The sequence below is a fragment of the Phragmites australis genome, chromosome 12 (genome assembly GCF_958298935.1).
Source record: "Phragmites australis chromosome 12, lpPhrAust1.1, whole genome shotgun sequence".
Classification (NCBI taxonomy): domain Eukaryota; kingdom Viridiplantae; phylum Streptophyta; class Magnoliopsida; order Poales; family Poaceae; genus Phragmites; species Phragmites australis.
Window position 1 is genome coordinate 2,770,653 of NC_084932.1, and position 17,344 is coordinate 2,787,996.

General features: G+C 39.6%; 1 protein-coding gene across 1 annotated transcript; it reads right to left on the reverse strand.

The window, feature by feature from the left end:
- Nucleotides 1–6,137: 6,137 nt before the first annotated feature.
- On the reverse strand, nt 6,138–17,339 carry LOC133886568 (uncharacterized). Its single transcript, XM_062326235.1, has 15 exons — nt 17,058–17,339; nt 14,970–15,372; nt 14,697–14,874; nt 14,484–14,623; nt 13,271–14,132; nt 11,298–11,398; nt 11,066–11,210; nt 10,921–10,989; nt 10,756–10,801; nt 10,223–10,659; nt 10,036–10,115; nt 8,019–8,154; nt 7,316–7,508; nt 6,791–6,873; nt 6,138–6,698 (listed from the first exon to the last, which is right to left on the reverse strand). The coding sequence occupies exons 1-15, from the start codon at nt 17,158–17,160 to the stop codon at nt 6,558–6,560; spliced, it is 3,117 nt and encodes a 1,038-aa protein (XP_062182219.1). The 5' UTR covers nt 17,161–17,339; the 3' UTR covers nt 6,138–6,557.
- Nucleotides 17,340–17,344: the final 5 nt, after the last annotated feature.

Consider the following 17,344-nt stretch of genomic DNA (forward strand, 5'->3'; position numbering starts at 1 on the left):
CCCAAGGACCTTTTTTTTTTCCAGCTTTGTGTTTCCTGATCATTGTTGGCCTAATCTTTGTACTATTTTTGACACATACAATTAATTTTGGAGCAATTTATTTAGGCATACCAGAGCATTTCGTTTTGAGTCAATCGGGCGAGAGAAAGAATTTCGGAAGAGAAAATAATAGAATTCGCAGTTATAATAGACTCTGTTCTCTAACATGTGGGCTCCACATGTGGTCCCACCACCTATCTCTCCCTATCTATGGGCAGCAGCCCAACCACTCCCTCAGCTCACTCACTCCACTCTCGTGCTCCCTCTCTCCCTCAACCGGCCAAGATAAGGAGAGGAGCTTCCCCTCTCACTCCCCTCTCAATCTCTCTCTTCTCCCTCAGATTTCTCCCTCAAGAGTCAAAGCCGAGGTATACATGTGCTATCCACACGTTCCCTAGCTCATGAGCTTCCCATCCATCTAATTCATTTTTATTTTCATTTTCCCGAAGAATTCAAGCCGATTTTAATGTATTTTGGTGTTCTTGAAGAACGAGGAGCACCAACGTTCTTCCTTTTCCCTGAGCGACTTCCTCCATTTCCTTTGTCATCCGATGAACACCAACCTCGGCAAGGACCCTTGAGTAAGTTCGCTAGGCATCCATGGCAAGAATCCTCAGTTTGGATGGTTAGGTTTCGAGTTTTGAGCTAGGGTTGTGGAGTTCTTGAGTTCTTGAGCTTCGGAGCAATTTAGGAATTTGAGTGAATTTGAGCTAGGGAATCGAGTTGCTAGGTTAATGAGTGAATTCTATACTCTATAAACTCTCTCAAATATGTTTCCTTTTGTTTTGGAGAGGCTTGCAAATCAAATCGGCCGAGATTTCCCCCTTGAAGCAGCCTCTCTGGACAACCCGGATAATCCGGATAGTCCGTGTAAACCTAGAGAAACCCCATTGAATTGTCTTTAGAAATTGTTAGGGCTTAGGGTGAAATTTAAGTCTAGAACTATTTGTATAGGACATATACATATTGATGTAGCATAGATTTAGCATACGAGTTGAATTGGTCGGGAAAAACACTTTAGAACTCAACTCGGCTAGAACCCCAATAGTCTAGATTAACCCAGAGGGTCCGGGTAAATTCAATATAGATTTAGCAAAGAGCCTCACTCGGAGCCTCGCCCGAAGTGTCCGACTCAATCCGGAGTATCCGGACTCGACCCGGAGGTTCTGAGTTATTTCAAAAATGGCTAACCGAGAGCCCTCACCCGGAGGTTCACCCAAAGGTTCTGGAACCCGAGTTTTGCAAGTATTGCGCGGGTAGTATAAGGCAAACCTGAGAACAGCAAGACAAGCATCTAAACATACTTCTTCCATTAATTTGGATCATATGCGTCTAATGTGATAAATATACTTTATGTACGTTATGCATGCTTTTGAGTCGATATCGGGTTTATGATGGGTAGAACCTATGTTGATGTACTAATTCTCCTGTCATGAATGAATAATTGTTGATTCGTATTCTTTTAGCCTAGGTTTAATATGATGTTGTCTAACTTAAAATATTATTTGTGATGTTTAGAAAGTGTTCAGATCCTCGGTAGAAGTCGAGTGGTGAAATATTTTATCGTTCATGACCATAAGCTTTAATTACTTGTACAATGATCACAATGATGGGTTGATGGTGTTGGTTGGATAAGTGGTGAGGATGAGATGAGATGTAGGTGGTGTTAAGGGTGTTTCTCCTGCCTAGACATGGAGCTCCCCTGGTTAGGTCGGGAAAGGAACCCAGACATCGTATACCGCTTGCATCACTTCAGCACCGATCGTTGTTGCAGTTGGCTCTAGCACTTACCGCACTTACCACATATCGATCTAATGGTAAGACAATCCAAAAACCTCTATAGCTGTGATCATTTGGGCTTGAACATTGATGGTGTGAGCGGGCGGGCTTGTAGAGACACTTGTGGTTGCTCCAAGAGTTAACCAAAGTGGGCTCCGTATCGAGCGATGCACGATTCAAATGGTTGGGATTTATTGGGAAAGGTTGACATGAGAACCCCTTGTATAGACCTGTATGGTCATACAAGCCGTATGATCCTCAAGTCTTGTGAGTAAAGTTGTACCCCTGCAGGGTGTAAAAATATTTTGAAGTAGCGCGCTCTTATTCATAAGCATACTTCTGTCCATTTGCAGTTGTCATAGAGTTACGAATGTAGATTGAAGTGGTTGATAGGTTGAGATGGTGCTTTACAGATACTATTTCTATGGTTCCTTTTACATTATGTTCAGTTGATGTTTATAGGCTAGTTTGTTACTTTGGTCAAGTATAGATGCTCACACATGTTTATATCAAATTTGCTTTCGCATATGAATTTACTTAACCATGTTTTCATATTCTTACTAACATCCCAATGCATAATCTTTAGAGTCGGGTTATTTATAAGTGTCCATTGTTGATTAAGTCTTGCGATTACCTTCGTACTCACGCTGCTATTTCAGATGCTACCGGCGAGGAGGAGTTGGTCTTCGGCTACTTCACGTCCCCCGAGAGTGGTGGCGAGCATGAGTTGGCGACTACTCGGAGGTCGTGCTTTTATGATGAAGTCTAAGGGCATATGACTCCATTATTCTTTCATGGTATAGTCTTTAGTCTTCTGCTGCGTAGTTTCTTTTGTTGTTTAGGAGTTGAGTTGGTTTTTATCTCTTCCTAGATCTCTTTTGCTGTAAATTTTAATAACTTGATAAATACTTAAGAACTTGTAATATAACTTTAATTATTTGCTCTTTTCTTAAACTGCGTTGTGATGCTATATGTTGAAGATGTATGTGTTTTGATCTTAGGCACGAAACACGTGCTGAGACTACTAGGGTGGTATTCTGGTTAATCACTGTAGTCGTGATTATGTAGATAATCGACTTAGTGATTAATTAGAATATTATCTGGACGGTTCCTTACAGTGTGGTCTCAAGCCGAGTCTATTTTTTGGCTCATTAATAGACTCGTCTAAATAGCCGGGTATAGTTGTAGCACGGTGGGCCGACTAGGCGGGGAGGGGCGGCTAGGCGGGCGGAGGAGGGTGCGGGGGCGGCCAGGGCGAGGGCGGGGGCGGTCAGGCGACGCGGACAAGGGTGACCAGCGGCTGGGTGGTGGTGGTCAGGCCGGGCCGTGCCGAGGAGTCGGTCCAAGCACAACCCAGCTAGTCGTGTCGTATCGGCTCAACCCACCTACCCCTCGGGCCGTGTCGTGTCTAGATCATGCCTCAAACTGGCTCAGTAAACACGGCCCTGGTAGTTAGCACTAGTCATTAACTGATGCCTAGACCCGTCCACAATAGCCAACAGGTCAGCTTGGACAGGCCAAAGTGGGGCTAGGCCTAGGCCAAAGTAGGGGTTTTCTCGAGCCGGGTATTTTATACTTAGGTCTATTTTAAAGCTCCAAACCAGAACTCTGTAAAACTAAACGGAAAATATTCTTGATATATAACCAGTAGATCCCATAACACAGCGCAACACACCCTCATGGTAAAATAGACCCAGGAATTGAAGTGCAGTGCAGCTTGAGAGAATGCAATTACAGAGCACAGAACGACTAATGACGCCACGTGATGTGTGATCACTTGAGATTCTTTCGTTTGGCAGTTGAGAGTTTTTTTTTCCCCGTGGAGGAGCCACTTAAGAGTATATATTACATCCGTTATTTTTGATATGTTCTCGATGATTTTTCACGGTATCTTTTAACCACTACTTTTCATAACATTGTATCAATATATAGTAATAAAATTATATTTTTATAAAAGCTTTTATAAAGATAAATTTAGCTATATAATTTTTATATAGCTAATCTTGGTAGTTCTAAATATATTAGTGGTCAAACTTTAAAAAAATTGATTGTATGCATTCTAAAAGGATAAATAAAAAAGAATAAATTTAGTATATTAGATGAAGCTTGGAGTGTTCTTGTGGTTGGAGAAGGACAGGTCTTTTCATGTCGAGTTTGTGCTGGGATTGGATCCCTAGTCATAGGCCGTTGGTTAAGCTAAACTTCTAGCTTCTCGGCCCACGGTTAACTTTGGGTGAAACGATGCCTCATTCGAAATGACACTAATTCTTTGATCGATCGACACGATGGGCCAACCAGCTGATCATGGATGTAGATGTAGCAAACAATCCGATGCATTGTTCAAGTGATATATATTTTCCATTTTTGAAAACTAGAATTTAATTAGTTTTCGATCTGATGTAAGGCCCTAGAAGAAATACAATGCATCAGCTCAACGTAGTAACAAGTTGTGAGCGTTGATCCAAGCAGTAGTAGCGTGACTTATTTAGAGTCTCTTTAGAACGTAGGAATTATAAAAATAGATGAATTAAATATCATCTTTTTTAGATGAAGAAAATAGTTCTGACCTCTACATCATGGGATGCATGTAGCCTTATGGATTAAATGTTATTTATGGTGAATTCGACAGAATTTGAATACACAAGAATCCAAGAGCTGCTAGGTTTGGATAGTTCACACGAAGCAAACACGGGTATTTCAGGTAAAAAAGAGAGAGAGAGTAGAGAGAGAAATAGAGTGCATTGAACTTCTCAAAGGAAAAATAAAATGAGGTTTGAGCTCATGCCTATTTTTCTATGGAATTAAGGGCATAGGAAAAAGCATTCCATAGGAGTTTGATATCCTCAACAATCAAATGTTCCAAACAAGCGTTGTAGGAAAAATTTCTACCTTAGTTGGGTGGTCATCAGATTTAATCCCTGTCTATCCAAAGTAGCCAGGCTAACCCCTGTCTATCCAAATAAGCTATGAGGGCATATTTGGTTCATAGCCACTGTTTGCTATATTTTATATAGGAACATTCGACTAGATATGGTAATATAATTGTTTGGTTCGTCGTCACACTTTTATCATGCAAAATTTTCTCTTTAGTAGGACCCAATCATTAGTGAGTCGATCATTTCCTTGCCAAAATTTGCTGCAGTATATATAGCCAATTGTTCATGTTGTACAAACATTGGCTCCACTTGTCAAAAAAAAAAAAATTGCATATGGAACTACCAAATTGATCGATCAAGTGACTTTAGACCACCGAAACACATCTTTTCACCTGTAGCTGCAATGACAATAATAATATTTATCCTTAGGCTTGAAACAGGAGGTGAGAGAGTGATAGGGCAACCACCACTTGATCTTGGATAAGGAACCGGGCGGGCATGACATAAGGCCACACCACGTCAGCACGGACAAGAACATCCAACCTTATACCACACTGCTGACACACAGTGATAAATCTATACCAATATATACATATTATCTCCCTGTTCCAAAGTCATTGTGAAATCAAATATACTGTAGAACTTATTTGCTCCTTTTCTTTTTGGCATAGTTGTTACGCATGCTAGGTCATAGGATTTAATGGATGACGACTCCAAATCTCATAACACTATATGTAAGAATTCGGATCTGCTTGCAAGTGACTGTTTGTGTCGATTTCATAGCAGATTTTATCCATAAGCATGCCCATGCTCGACATTTTATTTACATCACACTAGGCACTATAGGCGTTGCCTTGGCCTCAGTTGGACATGTATTGACGATGACATTTTGTAGGATGGTGTAGCTAGGGGGACCTCCATAGGTAGGCGGCATGGAAAAGTGGCCAAAACATATGCACGAGGAGACGACGAGTGCACAGATATTCGAGTTCCGACAATTTGTTTCCATGTGCAGAGTCTAGTACTTTTTTTCTCCACGCTAGGTTGTTGACCATTGGCAGTGCAGTGTACAAGAATCAGCCAACCTTGTCTGCATTTAGGCGTCTAACGTTTGTATCACAAGTAGTCAGATGTGTCACCAAGTCCATATGGAGTCTTAGTTTTTCTCTTCTTTTTTCCTCTTCTTTTTTTGCAAGGATAGAAAGAATTTAGGAACAAAGGCAAAAGGACAACGGTACATGTCTGTCTCGGATATCGCAACCTTACTAACCAGAAATAGCGTCTGTGCCAAGAAAAATATGACTACTTGTTCAGCTCATATCCCAGATTGATCACTTTCGGTAATAAATGTAACCAAAACATTTCAAGACGATGATCCATCAATTGTCCGTTCATCTCGGAACCATGCACAGAGCATCATAAGACATGAAATGTTCTTGGTAGTTATCTCGTAGAAAAATGATTTGATTTCCTTGGCAAAACAATGCACAGGGCAACACATACGATGCAGCTATACACTTGAATCTTCGATAATTTACAAGCCTCGGCCTAAGAGAACAAGATGATAACTTAAATCTTAGGGGGAAAAGGAATTAAAGAATAACGCCTACTAGATCTCACTATAAGTTAGTTCTGGTTTCCATCAGGGGACTAATTTACACAGCTTCTGATATATACATCTGTACATACCATTGTGGGGTACCGTGTCAAACATTGCGCTTCCTCAATCCAACTTTGGGTCGTCGAAATCCACTTGTCAAACATTTGTGTTTCAGGATTTCACCGCAGAGCAAAGGAAGCAGGTTCAAAAATATCAAGACTGTTTCTGGAGTACCATATTTTTTTTAGAGACAGTCTCTTGGGTCAAAGTTGGCACGCGAATGATGCTTGCTCCTTGCGACCCTTCTCATGTATGTCATCAATTAGCTGATGAAGCTCTGGGAAGATTGTCACAAGCACCTGCTCTAACATTGCATACGCGAGCTGCTTAACACAGACGTTGGACTGCAGCACAGCATAATGTATCATGGAAATCAGAATGATGTGATATTTCATCATAGTCCTCTTATGATACAAGGATTTCGAATTTTACTTACTTGGAGGAAGTAATAGATGTCCCTTGCACTTCGTCGGTACTGCTTGTACCCAATTATGCTGACTAACGCAGATGGAGTTCCACCTGAAAGGGCATTGCAAACCATTTTTGTTTTTATTTTTGAGAGGAGCAAATCGTATTATTGAGAGGAGCAAATAGTATTAGTTCGATGACATGGTACAGAAGGCATGTGGCTATAGACATAAACTAACGGTACCAAGTCAGTTCCACATGTGTATTTTAAGTAGTGCCTTTCTTAAAATCCAGTTAAGTACCTAAACAAAGTTGCAAATCGGAAGTCGGAAGTCTGGAAGAATACAGTAATGATGTCTTCTTTTTTAATATAAAGAGGCCCATTGCAGAAGGCAATGAAGATATCACCAACGCATCAGATATAAATTTGCAACATTTTGCTCTTATGACACCATATAAATTTGCACACATACATCATGCTAACATTTTCAGGAGAAAAACATAAATAGACAGTCTAAAAAAGCAATGAGCCCAAGGAAGTCAATAGACTAACCTAAAAGAAGTTTCTTAACTTCACTGGCATTTCTAGATGCCTCAAGCTGAAGCTCAAAAGAGCTTGCACCGCTTTTTCTGTTGCCAATAGCCTGGTTGGCATTCCCTGATGGTAGCTTGTCAAATTGACTTGCGCCTGCATTCCCTTTATATCCGTCCAACTTGGTGAAGAATATACCATTAGGCCAAAGTGTCTGTCGAATGAGAAATCCATTAGTACAAGAAAAGGGAAAAAAGTATGGCATCCATTAGTTACGACTTACAGCTAATATAGCTTTGACTCAGTCCCTGTTGGACCTGGGCAGAAAGAAGAAAACCTATCTTGGGACGAAAGTTATGTGTGATAGACCACAGTGCTAGAATCTTGTATTAGAGCCTAGCATGCAGAAGTAGTATGCTTGCTAATCAATATGATAACTCTTTCAGGTAAGTATTAACAAAAAGTGATTTGGTATCACAGAACTGCACTTTTATCATAAGACCTATGAACCTCAAAGGATCAAGAAATTATTGAGCTCTACAAATTACATGGATTGATCCATGTGAAACTTTATCCATTTGGAACAACTCTTTAAATGGCTTGCTGCATCACACAATTAGTAGTGCCCCAAGGCATCACAGAAAAATAGCATTTTGAAGTAAAATTGGAAGAAAATTGAGAACAATCTATTGAAGGGGAAAATAAAGATAGTGTGCCTCCTTACATCTTGAATCCAACGTATTCCTTGTACAATGACATCATCTCTTCGGAGCCAATTGATTTGTCTTATAATCCATTCATCAATTGCATCTTCCATGACCAACTGCAAAATTTGTTTTGATATCCAAAGAACTTGTCTCCTGCAGATACCATAGCATATCAAGTAAAACACCATGTTCTGCAATCATATATATAATGTACAAGGTATTAAAAAAAATCCTAAAATCAAGAAAATCTAAGAAAAAAGATAATCATAGAAATTCTCTCATTAATTGGGAGAAAAAGAGAGAGATCTACACCGCTGATTACGGTAGGACCAAATTACAATGGTATAGATTCGATAAGCATAAACAGTAAAGATATGAAAATAACAAATTGATATACATTAGTTCTATTTGCAATACAGGAGATCTCCATGCCAATAAAGAGATCATAGTTCCCATCCTCAACTGTGAAACTAAAGAATCCAAGGAAGACAAAACTCCTCTATGTGCACATCAACGATGGGTTCTGTATGTCCCCATCAACGAAGGCAGCATGCGATATACAAGATCTCAGGATATGATCTATACGCATCCAATGATGGCAAGCACTAGAAGACAAAGATAGCGTGCATGCGTGCTTCTCAGCCAATTCTTTGTACTGCCAATCGGCCGCGCTCGCTGTGCAGGGCAGCAAAGCACGCACCGTCAGCACTGACCTCATGCCAGGGCAACATTATGGCTTCGACAGACTCCGCTGCCAGTGGCGAGGCTGCCAAGGGCAAGCAAAAGGTGCCCCGCAACAATCGGTGCCTTGGTAAGCATCATTAATCGCTAAGCAATAGTACCATACTATGAAACTATTTTTATTCGAGTACAAACAAAGAAGAATCTGCCGCCAGCGGCGAGGACGCCAAGGGCAAGCAAAAGGTGCCCCGCAACAATCAGTGCCTCGGTAAGCATCGTTAACCGCTGAGCAGTAGTACCATACAATGAAACTATTTTTATTCGAGTACAAACAAAGCAAATTAACTAAATTTTTTCATGTTGTATTATTTTGCGGTATCACATGTGCTAGAAATTGATAATTGTCTTTGTGTATCTTGTGAGTAGTCATCGTGTATACAAACAAATATAACAACATGCATTGGAAAATCACAGCTAAAATTTCAGGTGCTCATGGTTTGCGGTAGAAATTCACAGAATAAAAGCACTTATTTGCTAAGTGGGCAATGAATTCCCATACTAATAAAAAAAAATGAACACGAAAATATCCCATTGACAATTAAGATAAGTGGAAAGATCTATGACACTTAATTATATAGAGGAACCATGTTACTAAGGTACTGTATCGATTGGATATATACAGACACTAGAAATGCTATATAGCAAATCGAGCTAAATTTTATCGTAGGTATTAGAGTTGTTTAACAAAGTATGTTTTTAAGTAAAAAATACACATCGTAGTACCTAGCCGTGCATCTGCACGCTTAATTCAGCTAGTTGAAAGATGAAAACAACTGGATTGCAAAAGTGGTTGAATTTTGGAATCAAATCATGGAAGCTGAAAATAAAAATGATTTGCACAGGGCTATGACCGGACCAAAAAAATGTCCAAAACAAATTGAAAAATGAATCTTGGTGCATATCTGAGAAAAACTGAACAAATCGCAAACAAAAAATGTCATACTTGAAGCGACACCCCACCCAGATTCATTATCATGTAAACAAACATCAGAAAATAATATATTGCCAAAATACATGAAGTGAGAACCATCATGATATCTAGTAACCAGTCCAATCAGGTCAATCAAATGCATTTGGGTTCCAAAGTTCTACAGTGTTTATATATTGCTTTGTGTAATATCCCTGGATTATAAGGGTTTTCTTGCATATTGTCACCTGTATATGTGTATATATGCTGGCCCAGGGTCTCTAAGAAATACAAGTTGTTGTTCCGAGCAATTTCCACGTAACGGTAGTCTGAAACTAGTCTATGGAGGAACACATTAGATAAAGCTCATGAAAAAAGGAACTGACCTTATCCAACCCCGTCGCTTTAGCTGGAATGCCTTGTCAACCAGGTTCAATAAAGGCACGCTAACATTTGTTGGCATCCACTGCCAAATAGAATAGAAGGTTTATGAATAGAAGGGAATAACATTTAGAACAGAAGTTCGCTGCGATCAGCATCAAATGAATTATGTAGTAGCAAGGTGTGGTGTACCTCAGGAGGAATTCCTGTTGGATCCTCAAATGTATTCAGAGACGACATGTTTGAAGAATCAGAATATGCCCTTGCAGGTTTGTCTATTTGTTGGCTGACTTGTGGATCCAAACCGGAGTATGCTTCGATGTGCTTAATATCATTTGAAGCATAGCCTCTATTATTTTTCACCTCATTGTCCGAGTGGCATCCACTATTTGCAGATGAGGTGAGATCTTCGTAGTTGCTATCACCATCAGAAAGGCTATGAGCACGTTCCAAGTTTCTATGATGCAAATTGTGGTTATCTGTCTCTTCCTGATTCCAAGATAGAGACATTCTATTATCTGCCAATTGTGAAGTTGCACTAGAATGTGATGTGCCAACCGCCCGTTTCAAACCATCTGAAACTCCTTTAAATTGTCGAACAATGTCATCCATTGCATCATCAACATTAACTGTTGATGCAAAATAAACAAAATATCTTTAAGAGAAGAACATAGCAAGTTCATATTTTTTAAGGAAAAAAAAAGCAAATGCAGGGATATGCATACCAGCCAAGGTTTTCATAACAGAGGTTGACTTTCCAGCAGAGTAATTCTACAAAATGGAAAAGAAATGAAGAGCTAAGAAACTCAAGAAATTACTAAAAGAAGACAGCCATTCTTTTATTATTAAGGAGAAGGCTTGTAAGGATTTGGTTGGCGTAGAATACATACTTTTGAGGATGCACTCAGAAAATCCCAAATCTCATGCTGCTCAGCAATATTAGCTATAGACAAGAGATCCTATTGAACACAAAATGATTATTGTGAACACTTTTTAAGTAAAAGATGAGGAAAAATGCTAGAGAACCAAGCATACTTGAAGATATTTGTCCAGGAGAATGCACCGTTGGTGCACAAGGTAATCATCAACACTAGATGAAAGAAAACTCTTTGGAGGCAGATGCAATGAATAATTAGGTATCTCCTTCAGTTGTCGATGAAGACGTTCAAAATTCCGGTATCTACAAACAGAAGTTATAGGTCAGCATCATACACCTTACTCTCTCAAAGCTGCAACAAGTTCACAAAAATGCCAAGTAAAATCATGCCTTCTTTTCACAAACCAGGTCTTGCTATCTGCATCAGTCACGGCAATAGAATAAACTGCAAAAGATTTTGAACCTAGTTTCTCGAAATATGCACCAACAACCTGCAAAGAGAAACGCACAACCAAGAAAAATCACATCAGCTATTGAGAATGATATTAGTTCACATAAATAGATGCATATTGTATCATGAACAAGAGAACTGAACGTGATACAAAATTGTTAGGCTTGATGCAATCATGCAGGAATAAAAACTATTACAGATATTAATTATCAGACCAAACCACCTCAAAATACCTAATGTTTCCCATATAAGACTGAATAACTTTGTATGTTCACCATATGCCACAGATGTCTCACTGACATGTGGGCTGAGCCTCACATGTCAGCCTCACAATGAGTGCCACATTGTGAATCATGTTGTTATTCAGTGGCATATTGTGTGTTTTCTCTTAACCAAAGACCATACAAATTAAGCAAAAGATCGTACACATGCCGATTCTCATTGAACACCATGTACTAAAACTAATGGAACCATAGAAGCCCGCATGCTATCCATTAAATGCTGAGTAGGAGAAAAAGAAGAGTCCATAGCTAAGATTACTTATGGAAGGATGAAAAGGCAACAGATATGGCAAGTAATATCAAGAACATAGTCAATGATTGATTTCTAAGAATAGAAAGGCATAACAAGAGAACAAGCGAAAAGCAAACCTGAGCCCCCTTAAAGATTTTAGTACTACTACCTACAGAAAACAACAAAATAACAGCGACAAGCAATAGTAATACAACAAAATCAGCGGTCGATTTAGCCTCTCATTGTTACAAACTTCTGAAACTTATCTCATAAGAGACGCGTGTGTGTCACATCCTAACAGCGACAAGCAATAGCAAAACAACAAAATCAGCGGTCAATTTAGCCTGTCATTGTTACAAACTTCTGAAACTTATCTCATAAGAGATGCGTGTGTGTCACGTCCGTGTGGAAGTGACCGGATTGGATAGGCATGGGGGGTCTCGGCTGCTCCTTGGATGGTTTCCTCCCGTGGTGACGTCGAGGGAGGCGCCGAGTGCAGTAGGGGGATGAGGAACAGAGGTAACAGACTAACAGCAGGGAGGTGAGGTAAAGAGAAAAGGAGATGAGGAAATAGATTGATTTATTGCTTAATTTCAAAGGCTGCCGACTGCTCTTTATATATAGAGCCCGGCCCTAACAATCCCAGCTAAATATGAACCGAATCCAACTCTACTTATCTCTTTCCAATCTTACCTAATCCGAGTTACCTAACTTATCTCAATCTGGACTTGACTTCTAACTCTACTTTATTTCTTACAAACTTATCCAAACCGAATATCTCCTAACAAACTTAACTCCCACACTGTAACTCCCGCACATAACAGTGTGGGAAAAGCAGAAATGAACAAGGGTTCATTTGTACCCCCTACATGTACACTTGTGTACATAGGAAAAAATCTCAAAAAGTTCATAGATGTAGTAAACGTGGGTACATGAGCACTTATAAAATCATGCAAAATTATTTTTATTCATGTACTGTACAAAAAAGCAAAATATTATACACTTCTTTTGTCAGTTAGGTTTGTTCTTTCCTGTTGTCTTCTTTGTATATAGAGCATATGATCAAATTTTTGCTCAATTTTTCACAAATGCACATGTTTTACATATATGATTTTTGTAAGAAATTTCAAAGATACATAAGTGTGCAAACCTCTAGTTGGTGCATATGAACCTGGGCTCATAAGATCAGCGTTATGTTCCTACTGGTATAACTATCAATAGTTACATTGCACTCAGAAATTGTGGTAATTGGTGAATACTAGCAATGCAATGTTGATGGATTGATCAAATTTATTCAGTAGAACCCAGTAATGTGCAGTAGAACCCAGTAATGTGATGATTGTGAGTTAGAAAATGATACTGGAACGAGTTCTAGTGATAGGATAAGAAAAAAAATTACCCGACATCTTATCTTCGGAACATGCAATGGTACCTCAACATGTGAGGCACGACCAGCACCTTTCTCATCCTGATTTTTCCTTGCATTTAGGCTTTCACTGGAAACCATGGTTTGATTACTTTTGGTCAAGTATTTTTTCTCAATATCAGGAGTACTATTAGACCGCTTTAGTTGAGCTTTTGCATTGTTGATGGTTTCACGTGGTTTTTCCTTGCTGTTGTAATTAACGTGACTCCCCTCTTTTGATTTCACTTCATTTGTATTTTGCAAAGCAAGTGGGTGACTGCCTGTGACAAAAGTAGATTGAGCATTCCTATTTGTACTTTGCATCAAATTGACCATGTATTTATCATCAACAGATGCAATTCTCTCGTTGAAGTTAGAGGATAGCTCTTTTCCCACTGCTGCATTTGGAATATTATCTAAACCTCCAGAACCTTTCAATCTTGCCGAATGCTCTGCTTTCACCATTTTCTTTTGGTAATTTCTTCCTATTGCCCACATGTTCTCAAGATTTTCAGGGGCAAGAACCTGTGATCTCCTTTTAGTAGCTGCATCCAATACCACCGCCCAACCTGGTTGACGAAGCTGGATGGCACTGCCATGGTCATCCTCTGACACTTTTGACTTTCCACCACCACAAGTAACAAGTGATCTCATCCCAGAACTATTTGCTGGCACTAATCCACTTGGTTCTGCAGTCCAATTTCTTGGTTCCATTTGAAAACCTTGTGAACCTCCTTTGTAAGATGAATGATCATGCACTAGCGTGACTGTTTCAGTACTAGCCATGTTTGTATTACCTCCTCCATTGCTTGTATCTTTGTTGTTTAGAAGGTAGATAATTAACTCGTTCATGTAACTGAAACAAGAACAAGCACAAATTTGGGACAAAACTTAGGTACAGGGAAAGGGGGAAAACTAAAATAGGTTTACTTACAGTTACAGGTAACCAACCAATATACTGCTTTAAGCCGATACATTGCCATAAATGAATAATGTGAGATAACTACTACTTACATATACTAATTATAAGCAGCAGTGTATGATTATTAAGAGAGGGCTAAACAATAGCCAGATATAACATGAAATAAAATATATAATTTTCCTCAAAATATGTCATGACTCAAAGTATCAAGGAGGCAACTACTTAACACTCAAGAACTTGCACTAGAGTAAAAAAGACAAACAAAGTGAAGTATTAAGAGCTTACATGGGACTTGCGAAGTTCATCACTGGCTGCAAAACTAGGCAGGTCATCAGTTCCCTGGAGAAACAGCGAACTAGTGGACTTTGAGCATCTTGTGGCCTCAAAACTAGAGCCATAACGCCCCCCACAATTTCTTGAAGAACCTAAAAAACATATAATCAATTGTTGTATTATTGGAATATGGATCACATGAAAGCTAAAAAGTTTAGCTCTTACCTTGTACTCATGCTCTGAAGATAACAGTGCTGGATGCAGTTCCTGTGAAACTATTAGGTGCTGCTTCAGTCTCTCATCTCTTTCCTCAGAAGACAATGTGCCCATGACATCAACACCAATTAGAGATTGATTTTTCCGAAAAATATCTAAATGGTTACCAATCAAATCAACCATGTCCCTGAAATAGAGAAAAAGAAAAAACACTTCAACTTTAACAGAGAATTATGACTAAATAATTGTAGATACTAGATAGTAAATCAAGCCTTCAGTTACCTTGTTAGCAAGTCAACTAGATTCATCTCCTTCACCCTGCCTGATAGTTCACCAAGTGCGTGAAGTATTAAGCCACGTATCAGTTCTGGGGCCTCTCTGTCAGGAGTAATATCTGAATACCACAAGTCCACAACAAAGTCTCGCAAAATATTCTCAATGAAACTTTCAAAAGCAGCCTCAACAGAAGGTGAACCAACTTTCCTTCTCCATCTTGAAACTGGTGGCACAGTTGAAAGCCGATGATCGTTAGCAGACAGCTGCCTTTTTGACACTTGAGGCAAATATCTCTGCTTACGTACAGGCTGTTCTCTCCAACGGAACTCCACTTTGAAGGAGAGATATCGGAGAAATGCAAGTATAATGATTGACATGGGCACATTTGTCCACATTGATTTACTTGTATCTACTCAAAACAAAAATGATGATGAAGTTAGCAGGAACGCATGATTATATTTAAGAGGAAATATACTAAGGATACAGAAATAAACAGCTGCACACAACATTCAGAGAACACAAAGTGACGCAAGGAAAAAGAAAGAAAGATAGTTACGTAAAAATACTGCAGAAAAATATATCCATGCTTAGCTTAGAAACAAATAAAATTATACATGACTCAATATTTACTTATCTAACTTTCATTTTCACCCTTGTGAAGCTAAAAGGTTCATTTAATTGAAGCTAATTTTCCACCGACAACTGAGTGGCCAGATGTTACAAAAGATTCACAAGTAGCAGTGTCTATAGTTAATATTTCTTTTGGTACAAGCTAACTCACCGGTCTGTAAACAAACGAAAACATTATACATCAGTAGGTAGGTTCCTCTTGCCTTCACTGTGTATAATACGAACACCCAGAAAATCCTTTAAAAAGTTGAAAGTTACTAACGTGTGAACTCTGAACCAAATTTAGTAACGAACAAACAAGGAATCCATGATTCAGAAGGACATAAGCTAGTTGCCAATTACGCTTGCATCCAACCAGTACTTCCATACTTGACCATTCAAAAACAAATCACCCAACAACTTTCCTGCATCGGTTCCTTTTTGAATGAAATTGCAACTTGCCAACAACAAGTAGATAGATGATCGCATATCTACTACATCATTTGATAGGTCACTAGACTAAGAACCTCTGAAGCATGCTAGCATAAAACCACTCATTACAAAATTTAATCCCTTGTAACAGCTATTCCCTAGATCACGCACTAAAGGAAATTAACATGGAAATGTATAATACAAATCACTCGTCCTTCAACTCAAGAGTACAGACAATTTTTTTTAAAAAAAAAAACTGGCACCTGAGTGATCATTATTTGGAAATTTTGCACTCAAACTGTACCTTGCCTCAGGGTAAGCCAAACAATAATCTCTTTTCAAGCTTATCCAAGAGATACTGCCAAAATCTCTCCTATAGAATTTGCACAGTTTGCCACAATCACTAGTACATATATCTTTTACATAAGGCCATCCACAAGCCCTCTACCCAAAATATAAGTCTTACCTACAGAACTGCAGCAAACCCTAGACAACATTGTCCATCTCTGGCAATTTCATCCAGAATGCATGAAAACCTTCCACAGGAAAATTCGGGAGAACAGAGTTAAGCTTTCTTAGGCATTTCAAGCCGATTCAGAAAGCTTCTTTACTAACGATCTCGACTGGGACACTAAAGAGTAGTACCTAGATTGAATGCAAGCAGCAAGACAGCAACTAACATCCAAAACATCCCACGTAACAGCCATCAAAACTCGCTAATTGGATAGGTTCAGGAGCTCACAGATGGTGTAACCACAAGCTCTAGCTGCCCCGACTAACAAAAGGTCTCAACTTTCTAACACATTATCCACCAAATTCCCTCACAATACAGCATCTACAGCAGCAGTTACCCAAAATCTCTTACAATTATGCCTAGTCCAGCAGTAATCGCAAGCGCGCTTCGCAGATAAACATCGAACGACGGGGTAATCCGACACAATGAACCAATCAAACCCCGCATCAGGGTGATGTTGTGAAACGCTTCTAGGTGGAAAAAAACAATCGAGTCAACAATGAGATAGAGATATAGAGGAAGAGAGCGGGCGCGCTTACGCGTGAGGAAGTACGAGATGGCGAAGATGCAGAGCGCCCACCACACGGTGCGCACTTTGGCCTCCTCGATCAGATCGTCCACGCTCCCCATCCTCCTCCGCATCTCCGCCCGATGCAGGCGGCAGAAGGCTCCGGTGGGATCGCGTATGGAAGGGAGTCCCCCTAGGGCTTCGCCGCCGAGGCCGCCGTCGCCGGAGGCTCGGCCAGGGTGGTGGCTCGGCGAGTCTCGACGGCGATTTTTATTTTCAGAGGGTTTTTTTTTCTAATTTTCGTGCCCGAGTTGAACC

Excerpts from the sequence above, each read along its gene's own strand:
- LOC133886568 (XM_062326235.1), bottom strand. The coding sequence starts at position 17,160 with ATGCGGAGGAGGATGGGGAGCGTGGACGATCTGATCGAGGAGGCCAAA. Across the intron at positions 14,133-14,483 it reads ATGAACTTCGCAAGTCCCAT|TTACATGAACGAGTTAATTA; the intron begins GTAAGCTCTTAA and ends TTCTTGTTTCAG. Across the intron at positions 10,660-10,755 it reads TGTTATGAAAACCTTGGCTG|TTAATGTTGATGATGCAATG; the intron begins GTATGCATATCC and ends TTGCATCAACAG.